The sequence below is a fragment of the Haemaphysalis longicornis genome, unplaced genomic scaffold (genome assembly GCF_048455015.1).
Source record: "Haemaphysalis longicornis isolate Haplotype H1 unplaced genomic scaffold, Haemaphysalis longicornis Haplotype H1 scaffold_10, whole genome shotgun sequence".
Lineage (NCBI taxonomy): Eukaryota > Metazoa > Arthropoda > Arachnida > Ixodida > Ixodidae > Haemaphysalis > Haemaphysalis longicornis.
The window spans coordinates 31,339,018-31,356,579 of NW_027526204.1; the positions used below are offsets into that span (position 1 = coordinate 31,339,018).

At 47.8% G+C, this 17,562-nt stretch overlaps 1 protein-coding gene across 2 annotated transcripts in view; it reads left to right on the top strand.

Annotated features, from left to right (window-relative positions):
- LOC144158341 (uncharacterized) overlaps positions 1-14,554 on the top strand; it is a 31,943-nt gene extending 17,389 nt beyond the window's left edge. Inside the window, exons 3-4 of one of the 2 annotated variants that reach the window (XM_077689163.1) lie at positions 874-967; positions 11,055-14,554. In XM_077689163.1, coding sequence (XP_077545289.1) covers positions 874-967; positions 11,055-11,757 — 797 coding nt within the window. In that variant the 3' untranslated portion in view covers positions 11,758-14,554. The remainder of the gene's footprint in view (positions 1-873; positions 968-11,054) is intronic. The other variant, XM_077689162.1, reaches the window with a different exon arrangement.
- The last annotated feature ends 3,008 nt before the right edge of the window (positions 14,555-17,562 follow it).

Below are 17,562 nucleotides of genomic sequence, written 5' to 3' on the forward strand. Positions count from 1 at the left end.
TGGCTAACGCAACTGCTGATTAAGTGAGAGCGTGCAACTTGCTCTTTCCTGTTAGCCAATTTTTCTGCTTGAAAAAGTAGACAGTCGTTCAGGCTTATTCTGCCCATCAGCGTGGCAGCAAGGAGGGAGCCTTTTTTAAACTAGTCATATGGTTGTAACATCTTGTTGAAAAAAGCACTAGGTGTTTAACTGAAAACAAATTACATTTTGGTTGCTTGCACCCTTCTCCACCCCTCTCCCGTCAGACTGATTGAACCCTGCCCCCCACCACAAAGTAGGCACCTGGATCCGCCTGTTTCCTACCCCTCAATGGCATGCTGATGTAGTAATGGTGTCTCTGTGGCAACTGTGATGATTAAACGGCAACAGTCGGAACGCGCTGCCGACCAAACATATAAGAGCACACTGACAGTGGTAGATGTAGAGACAGTACTTACAGAATAATGAAATCGTCGCATACACCCGGCATTTTGCTGGCCCTTATAGCATTAGCCGATATCATGTTGGCAGAGACTGCTTGGTGTCACATCACAAAAAAGGAGAAGGTAGAATCTGTGACTTGCGTAAGCAAATGAGCACTCCTAGTTTCAGCCAGTTTAGGATTTAAAGTAGTACTACCATTTTCTTCAAATCAAATAGACTTTTCTTGTAAGATAGCTGCTGATGAAAAATTTCTGCTCAACACAAGTTAGCATATTTTTTTTGTGTTGCAAAAAAAAATGCGAGATATAGTGGCTACAGGCATGTCATCATATTTATTCACAATTATTTTCTTTACTCTACTTCCCAAACATTAAACCAAAAAGTGTCTCTGATGATTTTACAACAGTAATTGCCTTGAGGTGGCTGGAACGTACATTTCGTTTTTTTCAGTTCTGGGTGTGGACAAAGCTGGAGATGGTGCTGACATTATGGCAAAAGCTGGTTCTCACACGTGCTCCTGCCATGCATCTTCTGGTAATACAGGGTGAGTCAATGCTTGTAATGTTGTTGCTTGTAGAAAAAACAGTACGCAGACCCTGGGCTGAAAACATGAATTCATTTTTCTGAGTGCCTTAGGTCTTATACAGCAAATGTACTTGATAATGATCCTGTACAAGTGGAAACAGCCTCTGTAACATCAGGTGCAACTAAGAAACCTGCACTGAATATGGATGTAAATATCACAGCCAACATTATTTACACCAAAATTACAAAAGGATATCCATGCCTACTCTCAATCCACAGCATATTGAAGTTGGGACAAAGGTGGTGATTTGGCTAGTTGGCTAACATTTACAGGAATTATAAACTGCTCTCGATGAAACGAGGAAAAACCATACTGCAATGGCTCGAAGCACAAAGTTTATTCTATAGTAGTCCAGTGAAGGAGAGATGCAAAGAGTGAATGAACACCAAATAGAAAAAGTGAAGCTATACGAGCGAGGGGACATTCGGCAATTACTGATATCAGACGGGCACAAAGCTGTCGAGGGGTGCCCTTCCTAAGCTTTTGTACACGAGCATTCACATTCGCGAGTCAGGATGGCAAGACGACTCGCTGTGGCAGGAATGACGAAGCTTGCTACAAACAATCATTTTGCAGCGTCCTGTCTGACAAAAATCATATTTTTTAGAGGGGAGCCAAATGTCACCTATGACACCACAGTGAGGCGGTTAGAGCTTTTTTATGCAAATGGCACCTATCACATCTCAGTTCATGCATCAGCCGAGGCCATTAATTCTTCGAAAAACACCACAAAATTTCTGGCACATTCTGCCTCTTTTATTGCAAACCTAAACACTGACGTTATAACGTTTTTGGGACACAACACGAGGTACTTGAAGGCACAGGTCAGAGACTGTAACACAGTTTTGTAATTATGTGTGGTAGAACATGTTGAGTAGTGTTTTCTTTGTCGAAAACAGTACGGAAAACCGCAGGCGTGAACTTGCCTTTGGATATTAGCGAGTTCCCGCTCGACTGCGCGTAACTTAACGGGGCGGCTGGTGCCGCGCGCGCAGGAGATCTCCAAGGAACGATGCGAACAGTATGGGTTCACTTGAAGCTCTGTTTTATTATACGCACAGGTATACACTACAGAAAGAGGGTAAGGGCACGAACAAAGAGGAGAGTCTCGGTGCCTCAAATGGCGATGGTTGGCGTCGGTTCGTCTGCAAGCGCGCACACACATAAACACACGTCGCTCGCTGGCGCCGCACTGTCCGGGGTCTGTGGCATGGTGTCGGATGCGCCGCATGGTGTAAACAGCGGCCGCTTTTCGTTCCGATCCTCGTCTTCGGTTACTTGATCCGGGGCCTCCAAAGTCCTCCCGAGCTCTTCCCCGTCAGCGACGTGTAAACTTTAGACACGCCTTCCGAGAACGGAGGAATTCTTAACATCCTCCCCCCCCCCCAATGAGCCTCTGCTCATTCTTATTACAGCTCCAGAGGGTAAAGCGCTTGAACTGGCCGCCGTAATTCTTTCTTGTTAGGAAGAACTATTCTGCAGGCCCGAGCCTTTCCGTCTCGTCCGGGAAACGTTTCGACCACCCTGCAAAGTTTCCACAGCTGGCGAGGTGTTTTATCTTCGCCGAGCAAGACAATGTCTCCCTCCTTGACGCTCTTCTGCGGGAGCCCCGCTGCGAAGGGCGCCGAACGTAGCTCCAGCAGATATTCGCGTCTGCATCGTCTCCAGAACAAATCCATAAGGGCGCTGCGTCGCTGCGATTGCCTTGTGACTGTACTTTTCGTAGATGTCGTTACGATATTACCGCCGGGGGAGGGCAAACTTGTAAGCCTACGTCCGATGAGTAAGTGCGACGGGGTCAAAGGCGTGAGTTCTTCCGCCTGAGAGTGCACGTAGGTGAGCGGACGAGAATTGACAACCGCTTCCGCCTGAGTGAGAATGGTTACTATGCTGTCGTAGTCGAGTGCACTTCTTCCAAGAACCTTTCGGAGAACGTTCTTGACTGTACGTACCATTCTCTCCCAGAAACCACCCCACCATGCTGCTCTTTCCACTATGAATTTCCACGTTATTCGATGGTCACTTAGGTATGCCTGAGTGTCGCTTCCCTTGATGGCGTGGAAGATTTTGTTCAGGTCCGCTGAGGCTCGCTTGAATGTGAGAGCGTTGTCCGAGTACACAGTTTTCAGTATTCCTCTTCTCGCAATAAATCTCCTCAACGCCATAAGAAATGTCTCAGTAGTGAGGTCTCTTACCAGCTCTAGGTGTACCGCCCTGGTTGTAGCGCAAGTAAAGAGCGCTATATAAGACTTCCGCATGCTTCCTTGGTCCGTGTAAAATATGGGGCCCGCGAAGTCTACACCCGTAACCTCAAAGGGGTCCGCCTGAGTCACCCTGTCAGCTGGTAACGGGGCCTGAGCTTCCGCGGCAGGTCGACAACTCTGTCTTTGACACGGCACACAGCGTCCTATGGCTGATTTCACGGCTTGTCTTGCACGAATGATCCAGTAGTTCTCACGGAGGTGAGATAACGTATCTCGTACTCCTGCGTGTAGAAGCCGCTTGTGTTCCCCGCGAATCAGAAGGCCAGCGTAAGGGTGCCTCGCAGACAGAATGATCGGATGTATTGTTCTCTCTTGCTCTGTACTGTTTTGCAGCCGACCTCCAACCCGTAGCAGTCCCTCGTTGTCTAGGAACGGGTTCAAATCTTTTATCGGGGATTTTCGGTCAAGCGGCTTGGATGCACTGAGGGTCCGTACTTCATTTCCGAATGTTTCCATCTGTGAAATCCTCAGCCAGTACCTCTCCGCCTCGGTCATCTCTTCGGCTGACAGGCTCCCCATCCTTTTCTCCAAAGAGGTTCGGCAGTTGTAGAGGAAGCGCTTGATCCACGCTGTTGTCCGAAGCACTCTAGTGAGGGAACTCTTTTCGCTTAGGTTTATCAGAACAGCTGGTTCGCCGTCTGTTATGGTGTTTAGCACCGGCGTTCTGATTTCTTCTTGCCAGAGTTGGGGATCAGCAAGGCAGGGTTCGAAGGCGGGGTACGTTTTGCTTTTGTTGAGCCACTCTGGCCCTTCCCACCATGGCTTAGCATTCACCAAAACTGATGGTAAGATACCCCTGGTTAATATGTCTGCGGGGTTTTCCTTTCCGGGACAGTGCTTCCACACTGCGGGATTGGTCAGTTGTTGTATCTCTTGGACTCGGTTTGAAACAAAAAGATTCCATTTGGAGGCGGAACTTTTGATCCAGCTTAAGGCTATCGTTGAGTCTGTCCAGCAGTGAACTGTCATGCCTTCAATTCCCAACTGTTTCGTCAGGTTCTTTGCCAGCCGTGCGCCGATAACGGCTCCCATCAATTCCAGTCGCGGTAGTGACAGTCGCTTGAAAGGAGCCACTCTCGCTTTAGCCATCAACAATGTCACCGTGGTGCATCCATTTTCTGTCCTTGCTTTAACATAAGCAACAGCGCCGTATGCTTTTGGGCTGGCATCACAGAACACATGGAGCTCCACTTCTGTGCACGCATGGCTGAGGTCACGAGCGAGCAGCCTAGGTGTTGCGATCTGCCTCAGCATGGGCAGCTGGTGGCACCACTTGTCCCACGTCTCAGCTATATCGGGCGGGAGACTTTCGTCCCAGTCTGTCCCTCGTTCCCACAGGCTCTGAAACATTACTTTCGCAGTAGTCCAAATTGGCGCGAGGAAGCCAAAGGGGTCAAACACGCGTGCAGATGCCTGCAGAAGAAATCGCTTCGTGTCCTGTCGCTTGCTCAAAAAGTCAATCAGCGTGTTCATCTCAAACACAAAATCGTCACTTTCTGGCCTCCACTCGACTCCAAGAATTTTTGTCATCGTCACGTCGGAAAATCCGCTTTGGGTTTGATCTGTTTCCAACAATGCCTCTTCGAGCTTGAATTCGTTCGATTTCCATTTACGGAGGTTCATGCCAGCTAGCTGCATGATTTCCTGTGATTCTCGACAAATCTTTTCCGCCTCCTCCAGGTTGTCAGCTCCCGTTACAAGATCGTCCACGTACAAGTGGTCACGTAGCATCTCTGATGTTGCAGGAAACAAGTTATGCACAGAGTCGAGATGGTGCTTTAAGGTAGCTGCGAGCAGAAATGGACTAGAGGTAACTCCAAAGGGCACTCTTGTCATTCGATACTCCTTGATCGGAGGAAGAACTTCTCCCCGTCTTGGAACGCTTTCGTACCAAAGGAAGCGTAGTGCATCGCGATCCATTTCCGCAAGCCCAACCTGGAGAAAGGCCTTCTCAATGTCAGCCATGATGGCCACATTGTGCATCCTGAACCTAATGAGGATATCCGACAGGTTCGGATTTAGGTTCGGCCCAGCAGATAGTACCTCATTCAAAGACCGCTGACCTGGTGCGCTTGACGAAGCATCAAAAACTACTCTTAATTTAGTAGTTTCACTGCTCGGGCACGTTACGCCGCGATGCGGCATGTAATAAACAGGCCCCCTCGGGGACTCACCCGCTTCGGGTACTTCCTCAGCGTGTCCGGTAAGGAGGTAGTCCCGCATCGCCCTGTCGTAGGCCTCAGCCGTGCCTTCACTGCGCAAAAGCTTTGTAGTCAGAGAGGAGAGCCTCGCAAAAGCCGTCGTCTTGTTATCCGCAAGCTCGTGTATGTTTTCTTGCCAGGGAAGGGTAACGCAGTAGCGACCGTCCTTGTAAGCGACGTTTTCTTTGAAGTCCTGTAGCACTTGCTTCTCGGTGTGGGTGTTATCTGGCTTGTCCGTAATGCCTATGTGCTCCAGCTCCCAGAATGATTTTAGCTGCTTGGAAAGATTGTCGTCATCCAGGTCGGCGCTTACTGTTACGCGCAAGACCCCGGTGCTGGCGTGATAGGCGACAGCGGATGACGAAGTTGACGCACTTCCCTGCAACGTCCATCCGAAAACCGTCTCCACGGCGACAAGCCCGCTTTGTAGGCGCTTGATGTTACCGGTGGCCACCTCCCAGTAATAATCGGCTCCTAGGAGGAGTCCTACTTCGTCGAGACGGGACCCATCTACCGAGCAGTCGGCGACCTCCATTCCTTGTTCATTAAGGTATGCCACGGTGGTCATCTCAGGAGCTGGTATCACGTCGCAGCAAATATGAGGGACCTCCAACGCTTCCACTTGGACTTCGTTTCCGCTGTGTTGGTTGCGCAGCCACAGCTCGACGCGGCGGCATTTTCTTTGCTCAGTGGGCCTCTCGTTGCCAAAGGTCATAATTGTCAGTTTTTCCTCTCCCAGGACGCGGAGTTTTAGCCGTCGCGATAGTTCTTGTTTCACAAATGTGCGCTGACTTCCGCCGTCGAGAAGGAGCCTCACTTTGGATCGCTCGTGAGGTCCCTCAGCCCAAACTTGAGCAGTTTGCAGCATAATGCGGACAGCGCTAACCGTCGCTGCTGCCTGAAGTGACGACTCTGCGGTAGGCGCTGGCGGGGCCGCAACCTGGCTCGATGGTTCCAGGGCGGGTCTGTTGTTGAGGCCGCAAAGAGCAGTGGCGTGTCAAGCTGAGCACTTCGCGCAAGTGAGCCATTTTGCCGTACGACATTCAGCTGCTCGATGGTTTCGTTTGGTGCATTTGAAGCAACGTCTCTCTTGTTTCAGTATGTTGCTCTTTTGTTCGAGAGAAACACCCGCCTGGCAGTCGGCTGTCAGGTGATCACGTGCTTTGCAAAAGGCGCATGCATTTTCCTTCTTATCCGCGAACGCTGACAGGACTGACGACGATGCCTGCTTTTGGTCGTTTCCCATGCGGTTCTGTTTGTTTCGTGGCGAATGAGACTCTTGAAACCGATAAGTACCGTACTCTGCTCTCTCTCTGCTCTCGATTTCATTTCGCAGGAAGTCTAGAAAACTCAGTAGCTCATCCTCGGTTCCATCACTGCGAGCTGTCTTCCTGCGACAGTACTCCAAGCGAAGCTCCTTTGGAATGCTCTTTCGGAGGACCGTGAGCAGCAGCACTCCGTAGCCGCTCGGCGGCACGCCCAACGCCTCCAAACTTCGGACACCAGCCTGAATTTCATCGTACAGCATCCTCAGCCTCCCTGTTTCCTCGACGTTCAGCACGGGTCGAATCGACAGCAACCGCGACATATGATCCTCGATGATCACTTCATCTTTGCCGAACCTCTCCAAAAGGGTTTTGACCGCGATCTCGTAGTTTCTGTCTGTCAACGTAAGGCCTTCGATTGCAGCGGCAGCTCGTCCTGTCAGGTAGCTTGAGAGATACTTAAATTTGTCAATGGCTGGAAGCGCTGAATTCTTGTGGATTGTCGACTCGAATTCGTTCCAGAATTTCGGCCATGAGCGCACGTCTCCGTTGAATTTTGCAATTTCGAGCTTCGGAAGTCTGGTGGTTGCCTCCTGTGATTGAAACGACGTCGTACTTGACGCGGGAGCCGAGGACTGTGTGTTGCTTATTGAACTGGTGTTAACTTGCGATGAAACCGCCGGGGCAATGTCGCTAGCTGTTCCCATTTTGATAGCTCTTTTGAGGATTGTTTTCATCGAGCTTATTTTTGTGCTGTACGCACTACAGCTGGCCAATTCTTCATCGAGCTGGTCGATGTCTATCTTCTTTTCGACGTTCTCGTTAGCTACTCTAAGCTCTTCAGATTGTTGGATAAGCAAGTCAAACAATTCTTCCAGCTCACCGATCGCTGCTGGTGACGCTTGCAGTAGCTCGTTGGCGGTCGCAAGGGTCTTGTCGATGCTGTTGCGAATTGCTGCTTGCTTTCTCTGGAGTCGATCCATGATGCTCTCGGTGTCGCTTGGTCGACTTCTCCCGGGTTTCGGCACCAAAATGTTGAGTAGTGTTTTCTTTGTCGAAAACAGTACGGAAAACCGCAGGCGTGAACTTGCCTTTGGATATTAGCGAGTTCCCGCTCGACTGCGCGTAACTTAACGGGGCGGCTGGTGCCGCGCGCGCAGGAGATCTCCAAGGAACGATGCGAACAGTATGGGTTCACTTGAAGCTCTGTTTTATTATACGCACAGGTATACACTACAGAAAGAGGGTAAGGGCACGAACAAAGAGGAGAGTCTCGGTGCCTCAAATGGCGATGGTTGGCGTCGGTTCGTCTGCAAGCGCGCACACACATAAACACACGTCGCTCGCTGGCGCCGCACCGTCCGGGGTCTGTGGCATGGTGTCGGATGCGCCGCATGGTGTAAACAGCGGCCGCTTTTCGTTCCGATCCTCGTCTTCGGTTACTTGATCCGGGGCCTCCAAAGTCCTCCCGAGCTCTTCCCCGTCAGCGACGTGTAAACTTTAGACACGCCTTCCGAGAACGGAGGAATTCTTAACAGAACATTTATGGGAGGCAATTAAGACTGAGAAAGGCACAACAAAAATAGGCATAGAAGACAGTTGATACAGCTGCAATACAGTTGATACAGTTAGACAGCTGCGATGCGGAGAAATCAGTTTCTTTAGGGCTCACTGGGCATAAATGTAATTGCGAATTTGGTCGGAAGATATTTAATGTAAGCTTTCTGCTTTAGCGGGCGCACGTAAGCGCTGCTCCACACAGTGAAGCGCTCCAAGTGTACTCCACTCAGCTCACAATCATGGCTTTATCTCAAGTGTCGTGGTTGCATCACACGCCCATACTGCAGAGCCCTTGTACATAAGAAAAGTCTTTCGAAAGGTTCATAGCACCCATCCGCTGTTTGCCTGCCGCACCCCTCAATGCCGCGCCTAAGACTACCACTGAACGGACGAAAAGAGGCGTAACTTCGAACCAGCACCTCGCCGGGGTGAAGTTCAAGGGTCATGGACGTGCGTTCAATTGACTAACAGCGGCGCTTTGTAGTAACCGAAATGAAAAAAAGAAAAAGTGGAAACCTAGTCTGCTATCATATTTAATGAGGCGTTGCGAAAAAAGCACCGGTTTTACGACGACACGTGAACTACCGTCGGCTATCCGAATTCCATTGCCTAAGTGTTGAAACTCTTAATTCACACAATTTTCGCGGCCAGTTTTAGTACTAATTTCGCTTTAAGTGGAGAGGTAACTACATAGCAGTTGTTTCTGGGCGATAGGCAAGGTTTTGAAACCTCAATAACTGGTTAAATGAACTGTAAAATCGAAACCTCGATTTTACGAAATTCTCGATGTAACGAAATTTTCACCCCCAAGTACGACTTCGTTATATCGAGGTTTAACTGTAGCTCTGCTGGGTTCTCGTGCGGCTTTCTTGTGCAAGCGTGAGTGATGAGGATGTCGGTTTCGTGTTTAATTCTGGTGACGGAGATAATGGTGAGGGTTTTATGTACAGTACTGAATTTATTGCAGAGTACATTTCAAATGCCTTAGGGAGGGGTATTACGCGTGGAGTGAGGAATTACCAATAAAACATTCTTATGTGCCGTAAATCCTTTTTGAAAATATTTTTGTTTTAGGATGTTCCTGAAGTATTTCATGCCATGAGAAAATTTGGCAATATTGGTACATAATTGTGTTTCTAATGAGCCCTTATGGGGTTAAACAGCAAGGACCTTAGACTATTCCCTGCCACATGCCCTCTGGAGGTGGTCACTAAGCTGATAGACCACTACGAAGCCTTAAGCCCCCCACAATGCATTAGAAATGAATGTCGTCACTTTCTTGGGCCTGTGGCATTCATTGGCCACAACATCAACATACCCACCCACATATATGGTTTCACAGCGCAACCGGAAGTGATGCTCATGCATTGTTAGATGAAAAGCGAAAGCTTAGGTTCACCATAACTTTCATTTTTTGGCTGTGTTCAGTTTGAACTGAACTGTTTTACCCGTTGCTACGGGATTATTAGTGAGCTATATATCTTGTCAAATAAGCATAATGCTGTCGTCTTCCTTTTAAATGCGAATGCATTTTCTTAGTCGGGGGTTGTTGTGCTCCGTCGGCGTGCGCCCGCAGGTGTTATCTCTCCGCGCTCCTCCTCGCCCCTAGCAACAGTTTTGGCGCGCCTAGCAACCGGAGCAGGTGGTAGCTCGGGCGGGAGTAGCCGAGGGCAAGGGGAGAGGAGGAGCGCGCTCGGGCGTGTGAGGGCGCTTGCATCGCGGAGCTCGGGCGGAGTAGCGGAGAGTGAGTGGAGAGGAGGAGCGCGCTCGGGCGTGTGAGGGCGCTCGCATCGCGGAGCTCGGCGGGCTCTCTCTCCTCTCCGCGTACCCTCTCCGCTCGCTGCGCTCGGAATCTATATAATGATGCACTATCTATACTCAATCTATACTCATCTATACTCATCGGTGCACCCAATGCATTCGCATTTCCGCACGATCCCCTTCGGGGAGGTGGGGGGATTTTTTTTTATCAGCGTCCAGACTGACTAGTGAAATGCATTTGTAGATTTCCAGACACACTTTTTGCAAGTTTGAGCCTCAATATTAAAAGGGAGAAACTATTTTTAAATGTACAACTTTAGTGTTGATGCTCGGACAGATTAGGACTGTTTAGGTGTCCTAAGTTTTGTTACAAGTACCAGACACTAGGCTTCTCCCCCAATAGGTGGCCAGTTAATGCTTAGCAGTTGAGATTTTTGGGTACTTTACTGAAGTTGTCTTCTTCAAAGTGCAGAATTAATCTGATTCTCCATACTGAGACTTACAAAAGATGTGTGGGGACTTATGTTAGCTGTGGAGTTACTATAAGTTGGTGGAAAGTTGTTATTCTTTTGTGGACGAGTAAAAAAACGCTATTTTGTCCAACTCCTGATATTATTTTTTTGTTCGAACATACAGTGAAGCAGTTATTATTCATGTAGGAAGATTACTTCGAAGATCACTTCTGATTACTCAATAGCTTGTTTGTGATGGCTTAATTAGATATAGGTTTCGTTTGACGACAATACAAAATGCTGGACTTTGTGTGTGTTGGTGCATGTAGTTTACTCTCGGTATTTTTTTAGATTGTCAACGAATATATGTGGGCATGATATGCTCAGTAAATTTCACAAACCTTGGCCCCTTTTTGCTTTGTATGCAGTGGGAGTGTTTGCATAAACACCGCAATTTTCAAGTAAAGCAGTTGTCATAATTTGCTTGTTTCCTAATCTCACGCAATTATTTCCAACCTTGTTTTGTCATTTCTCCCTTTTAGTTTTTCCACCGATGGCAAAAATATCCAGCTTGGAGGGAAGCCGCATTCCTGCCTATCCTGTGGACAACGTAATCCCCAGACCACTTATGGAAAAGTGTGTGCTACAAAGGCACCCCTCATCTGCACTGTTTGTAAAGAAATCTTCCATAAAAAACGCAGCCTGAACGATCACATGAGACTGCACACCGGCAGGAATATCTATGTGTGTAGCACCTGTAATAAGAGGTTTGCTTTCAGATCTACCCTGGCCAGGCATGAAAGATTGCACTCTGGTGAGAAGCCCTATATGTGTGGCATCTGTAAGAAGAGCTTTTCTCAAAGAAACCATCTGGTTGAACATGAAAGAACACACACTGGTGAAAGGCCCTATGCGTGTAGCATCTGTCAGAAACGCTTTACTCTAAAAGGCAACCTGGACACGCATCTTGAAAGGTGGCACTCTAGCAAAAGCACTTTCGTGTGTAACATCTGTCAAAAGGGCTTTACTTCAAGATCCCAACTAGCTACACATACCAGATGGCACTCGGGTGAGATGCCCTATGTGTGTAGCTTCTGTCAGAAGACTTTTGCTCTAAAAGGTAACCTGCTGAAGCATGAAAGATTGCACTATAGTGAAAGTTCTTACGTGTGTGACATCTGTCAGAAGGCATTTACTCGAAGAGACCTCCTCATTGCTCATGAAAAAGTGCACTCTGGTGAATAGCCTCGTGTGTAGCTTCTCTCAGAAGAGAGGCCTGGTTGTGCATAAAAGAGTGCACTCTGTTGCGATGCCCTACGTGTGTAACGTCTGTCCTGTATCTTTACTCAAAGTGGCCACCTTGACACGCTTGAAAGATTGCACTTTGGTGCGAGGGTTATCAGTGTAGCACCTGTCAGAAAAGATCCAAGCTGGTTAACCACGATGTATTGCATTGTGAAGCAAGGCCCTATGCAGCTAGCACCTGTCAGAAAACCTTTACAGCAAAGAGAAACCTGGTTAATAAGGTAAAAAAGGCACTCTGGGAAGAAACACCATGTGTTGTGTCTGTTGGAAGAGTTGTACTAGAAAAGCGTGCTGACTTAATGTGGAAGAATGCACTCTGGCGTGATGCCTATGTGAGTAACACCTTTCAAAAGAGGTTTTTTTAATGTGACCTGGTTTGTTATGAAAGATTTCACTCTGGCGAGTGGGCCCCTGTGTATGTTACATGTGTCAAAAGAACTTTGCCGACAAAAGTTCACTTCTCAAGCACGAGAAAATGCATACCAGCAAAAACCCCATGTCATCATGTGTCGGGGTGGTTGCCTAGGAAGGAATCATTTTTTGGTGTTGTCTTTCTGAGATGCCCTTTATGAAGGTGTTAACTAAGCAATGCGCAAATTTCAATTTACGTTCATGGAGCAGATATCTGCTCGTGATAATTTTGATGTAAATTATTTGTATAGTTGGCAAAAGTGACCAGTTGCAGACATGGTCAGGGCATTGTCCGAGGTGGCCACTAACATTTACAGCACCACACTACTGTTCAGTAACTTCAGTGACAATTATAAAGTAACTCTCAAGGCCCCAAATGGGGTGGAAATTAGTTTGTGTTTGATGAACTGAGCAAGTGTTTTACCAGTTGCACTAACAACCAGGTGACAACTCACAGGTGCACTTAGCACTTGCGTATAATGTGAGCACACATGTGCACTGTTCTGGCCCTTTATTTTTTTTAAATCGGGGCATGCCTCGCTTGTCGAAGATGTATACCTAGCCATTCGTATTAGCGTTATGCTATTTGCTCACATGCAAGGGTGTTCGAATGTGCCCATCCGATTGATGCACACCCTATCGGCCACGAGTGTCGTGCCTATTGCACCGTCTGTGGCACCACTGACAATTGAAACCACGGTGAACCAAGAGAGACCAATTGCAACCAAGAGAGCTCGTGGTATTATGTCTTTCTCTTATTTTTTTTTAATTCAAGACTTTTATCCTCCAAAATGTCACGTCACAAAGCCGTCTTCAGATGGAAAGGGGCTTTAAATGAGTGAAGAGTGGCGATCAGAACAGGAAGCAGCCGAATCCAGCAGAGGAGAAGAAGAAAAATACTCACCAAGTAGGCCAAGCATCTCGCACATCAAGCCAAGCAGCGGCTTGGCGGCGGCAGCAGCTTGCTGAAAGTGTGAGCCCCCCAATGCCATGTCATTGTGGCACTATATTGTGCAAGTGATTCAGATTTTTTGTGGCAGATAGATCAACCAGTTTACATTTGCTACCAGTGGCAAATATGAATCTGGGAGTCTCCCATTACACGAGTCGGTAAATATGTGTTAATTGATGTGGGAACTAAGGGTGAGCTTTTCAAATAAATCAGAATATGGATAAGGGATCACTCAAATCGCTTGTTATTGTTCCTGACTGACTTTCACCTAGATTGGTTATACATAGCCCAATTAATGTTTCTATATGTTCCCTAATATGGGTAGGTGCTTTAATACCGGTTGAAGTAGAATTGGACAAAAGCAGAACAATAATATTTCAGTTACTTATTATCACAACAGTAATCTCTAACGCTGAGAATTCGTCCAACATACGGTTTGAACAAGCGATAAAATTCGCCGAACAATCCTGAGAAAGTTTCTTAGATAATGCGAACAATAAATTGTCTCAGTTTCACAAGCAGCGATTCGAAGTTAGAGTTCACAATAGTGTTTTCTGGAATTATATCATTAAAAAATTCTGGTCCTAATGTAAAGAGCGACGCCCCCACCCTTTTTGTCTGTCCTAAATAATAATTCACACTTGTACCAGTCAAGCTGAACAACCTCATCATAGTTTCTCGTCTGCCTGCTTTCATAGTTCCCTTGTTTTACATGTCTCTTTAGTACAGAAATTGTTAGTCAACCTGCAATACAGGAAGAGGTTGACGAATAGAAACACCGGTAATGCTATTGAGCATGTTTCTTGGCAAACTATATGAGTGTATCAGCCACAGCAGATTGCCACTGTCAAAAGCATTACATGCACGTAGTGCATTATAGGGCCTTCTCTAGATTTCATAAAAAGGTCTTCATGCAGTTGTATGCTGGTGTGGTATGCTTAGCATAGCTGCCAGGTTTCCCAAATTGTCCAAGAGACTCCCGAATTTGGATGGTTTTGTACAAGTGTACGACCAAAACAAAAATTTCCCGGATCAGCACCTACATTTTGCCAAACCTTTCTCTCAGTTTGGCCGCATTGCGCTAAAGCTGCCTGACAATCCAATCCAATCCTACATGAATTGACATCGTTATCAGTGAAGAGCTTAAAAGGCATGACCGGCCAGTACTAGTGGTCGGTCAGTAACACAGAAACGCTGAATGCGAGAGATAGCTGAGCATAGCAAAAAAAAATTGCATCCAGTGACACAAGCTCAATTGCGTTCTTTTGGCAAAGAGGCGCAAGAGCGAACATCATTAAGGTCAACAGTATTTCCAAGACTTCCTGAAAAAGCGGCGCCAGCCACGTAAAAGATTACCAACTCACCAGTGGTGGAGCTTGTTAGTAGTTTGTTGGACGAAATAGTTCAGTACCACTCTGTTGCAACTAAATTAAAAATGCATGTAAATTATTCCCTTCTGCCGCTACTTATTTTTCTATCCCTCTCCCCCCTCTCCCCCCCCCCCCCCCGTTAAATCTCCCTAATGCCATCTCAAAGAACCTGGCAGGCATGGCTTAGGGGTGCCAGTCCGTCCCAAGGTCAAGCATGCTGCATTGTTAATGAGGTACCCGGATGGAGAATACCGTATTTTCCAGTCTATAAGTTGCACCTTTGTACAAGTGGCACCCCCTCCAAAATGACAGTTTTTCTGAAAAAAAAAACGTATATAAGTCGCACTGGTGTATAAGACGCACTAGTATACAAGACACTTGTTAATTAGGTAAACTCATAGTGAATCATATCGTCAAAAACTGCGGCGAAAGACATGGTTGTGGCGACTGCCGCCTATGAACGCATCTTCCGGTAAGAATGGCTCGACATGTGCATATACCGTCGAAAGTCTAGACAGAGCTTCTCAAAAATGGTTTATTGATACACACTGATGGCATGTACTTACAGACGGCGTTTAGGCAAAACCATCGAAGTTTTCCTCCGAATCGCTAACAAATAAACAATTCAGCAACTTCAAGTGGGTGTTCCGCCGGCGCATCTCTGTCGTCCTCCGACTCATTGATGTCTTCTTCGAAACGAAAGTTTCATAACGAAAATTTCATAAAAAAACCGCGACCTATACACCGGAAAATACCGTATGCGCTGTTGAGTGCCAAACTTGTTTACCTGTGCCATCATGCGCCGAGCAGCCTGTATTGCGCCAAAATGGTTTATCTGCGTCCTGCGCCGCAGAGCCCGAATTGAGCGACTAGATACGACCTTTGCTATGCACCGTGCCCGAAAATGTGGCTGAAACATTGTGTTTTCGGTTTCAGTGTTACGTTTTGGTTTCATCAAGGCTGTGAGCAGCTATGGAAGTTGGCTATTGCTTATCTGTAAGGCAGCAGGCACTGCGAGCCTTCTCGGCCTTCCTTTGGACTTATTTGTGTTTGCACAGTTCTGTTTGCCGGTGGCGGCCGCTGTGCCACAATCAGTGAAAAATAATTAAAAGTGAGGGAAATGTTTTCATATCACATTGCAAACACAGACAAAACAGAATAATATTTAAATGATGCGTGCAGTTTAATAGGGGTGGCCATAATTTAGTCGACCCTACTCCCCCGCACGGGGCACCTTGAGTAATCTTGGTGACGGTGAGTGGCGACACCGCGTACCCCGAGCCCCCCATACTTAAGCTGTTACCTACCGTGGCGAGAAGTTGAAAGGTGAAGGGTTAGAAGCCGTAAACGGTGACCGTCGGAGCCCTGGTCAAGCTCCGGCCGATGGGCTCCCTGTCTGTCTATCAGGCTGGGAGCTCCGGGACCTCTTTGACCATCAGAGTAAAGTCAAAGAAGAAAGTACCCCAGTTCCCTGCTTTATACTATGCCGCATGGTACTTTCGAAATCCTCTCTTCCAAATGATCCTGACCCGGCCGAGGGGGAATCAGCCAGTCGCCCTTTCCTGTCCCCCTCTCCACTCTTTCGCTTTCCTGTCTTCTTTCTCCATCTTTCCTGTCCTCTATTTTTTTCTGCTTTCCGATCTCCTCTTCCAGGCGGCAAGGGTTAACCCTGTGTGAATGGCCACCCTAGGTTTCTTTATGCAGGGTTATAGTGGCCACGTATGGCTAACGCAAGTTTGCGTTCCCGTGTTGGGCTCCGAGGTGGGTGGCCAGCATGGCTGCTGAATGTTTATTTGCTAGTTTATGGCTACGACAAAACCTCCTCATGATCGGGCTCGGAAACGAGTTCGCACCGCAGTAAGCTACCCTGTATCAAGGGTCCCATTCCAACTAAAAGAACAAAGCTTTCCAAGATTTCTTGTTATCGAATCGACCGACAGCCAGTGCCCCCTACGAAAGGCCTCGCCATTCGTAGTCGCTAAAGAACTGGAAGCTGTCCTCGGCGGTAAATGCAAAGCTACAAAGATGTCCTCTGGAGGTATCCTCATTGAATGCGAAAACAAAGCCCAGGCTGATGCAGTGTTTGTAATGCAAAGGTTAGCAAACCTAACTATAAAAGTATCGGCTCACCGAAGCCTAAACTCGTGCCAAGGAGTGATTTCAGATCCTGACCTCGCAGACCTCACGGAGGATGAAATCTTAGAGGGCCTGCAAGAGGAAAATGTTACTACTGTCAGGCGTATCATGATCCGACGTAACGACATTGACATCCCCACTAATCACCTTGTATTGACTTTCAACTCCACCAAGCTTCCTGAATCCCTGAAACTTGGCTATGTAGTCCATCGAGTCCGTCCATACATCCCAAACCCACGCCGGTGCTTTAAGTGCCAGAGGTTTGGTCACACACTGCAGAGCTGTCGGGGCAAAGAGACGTGCGCCAAGTGCCCGAGTACTGATCATCACGCGAACTCCTGCGCAGCGCAGGAAGTAAAGTGTGTCAATTGTGCAGGGCCACACCCTGCGTACTCACGAAAATGCCAGAAATTCCAAAATGAAAAAGAAATAATGGCTATCAAGGTAAAAGAAGGTCTGTCAATTCAAGAAGCGCGAAGACGCTTCTCGTTTTTGCAAAAAGGCACTTTCGCCGAGGTGGCGCGCCGGGGGGCCGGGCCGCCTCGGGCATCGGTAGGGACGCAGTTTAGCTCTGCTGACCTGGCCCTTGCCCAGTCTCCCCCCGTGCAGCAGCCAGCACAGCCACAGACGACTGCACGCGCTCCAGCCCCCAAGGCTGTGCAACCACCGGCCCTCTCTGCTCCGGCTGAGGAGGCCATGGACGTTGTTCCCTCCACCTCGTCCCTTTCAGAGCCCCAAAGGGGCACTGGAAGACACTCTACATCTCTCCTACCCGTGCCTTCTAAAGGTACTGGGAAGAATGCATCCAAGATCCCTGCAAGGAGTGAACCTCCTGCAAGGAAACCACCTGACAAAAAGTAAAAAAAAAAAAAGTAA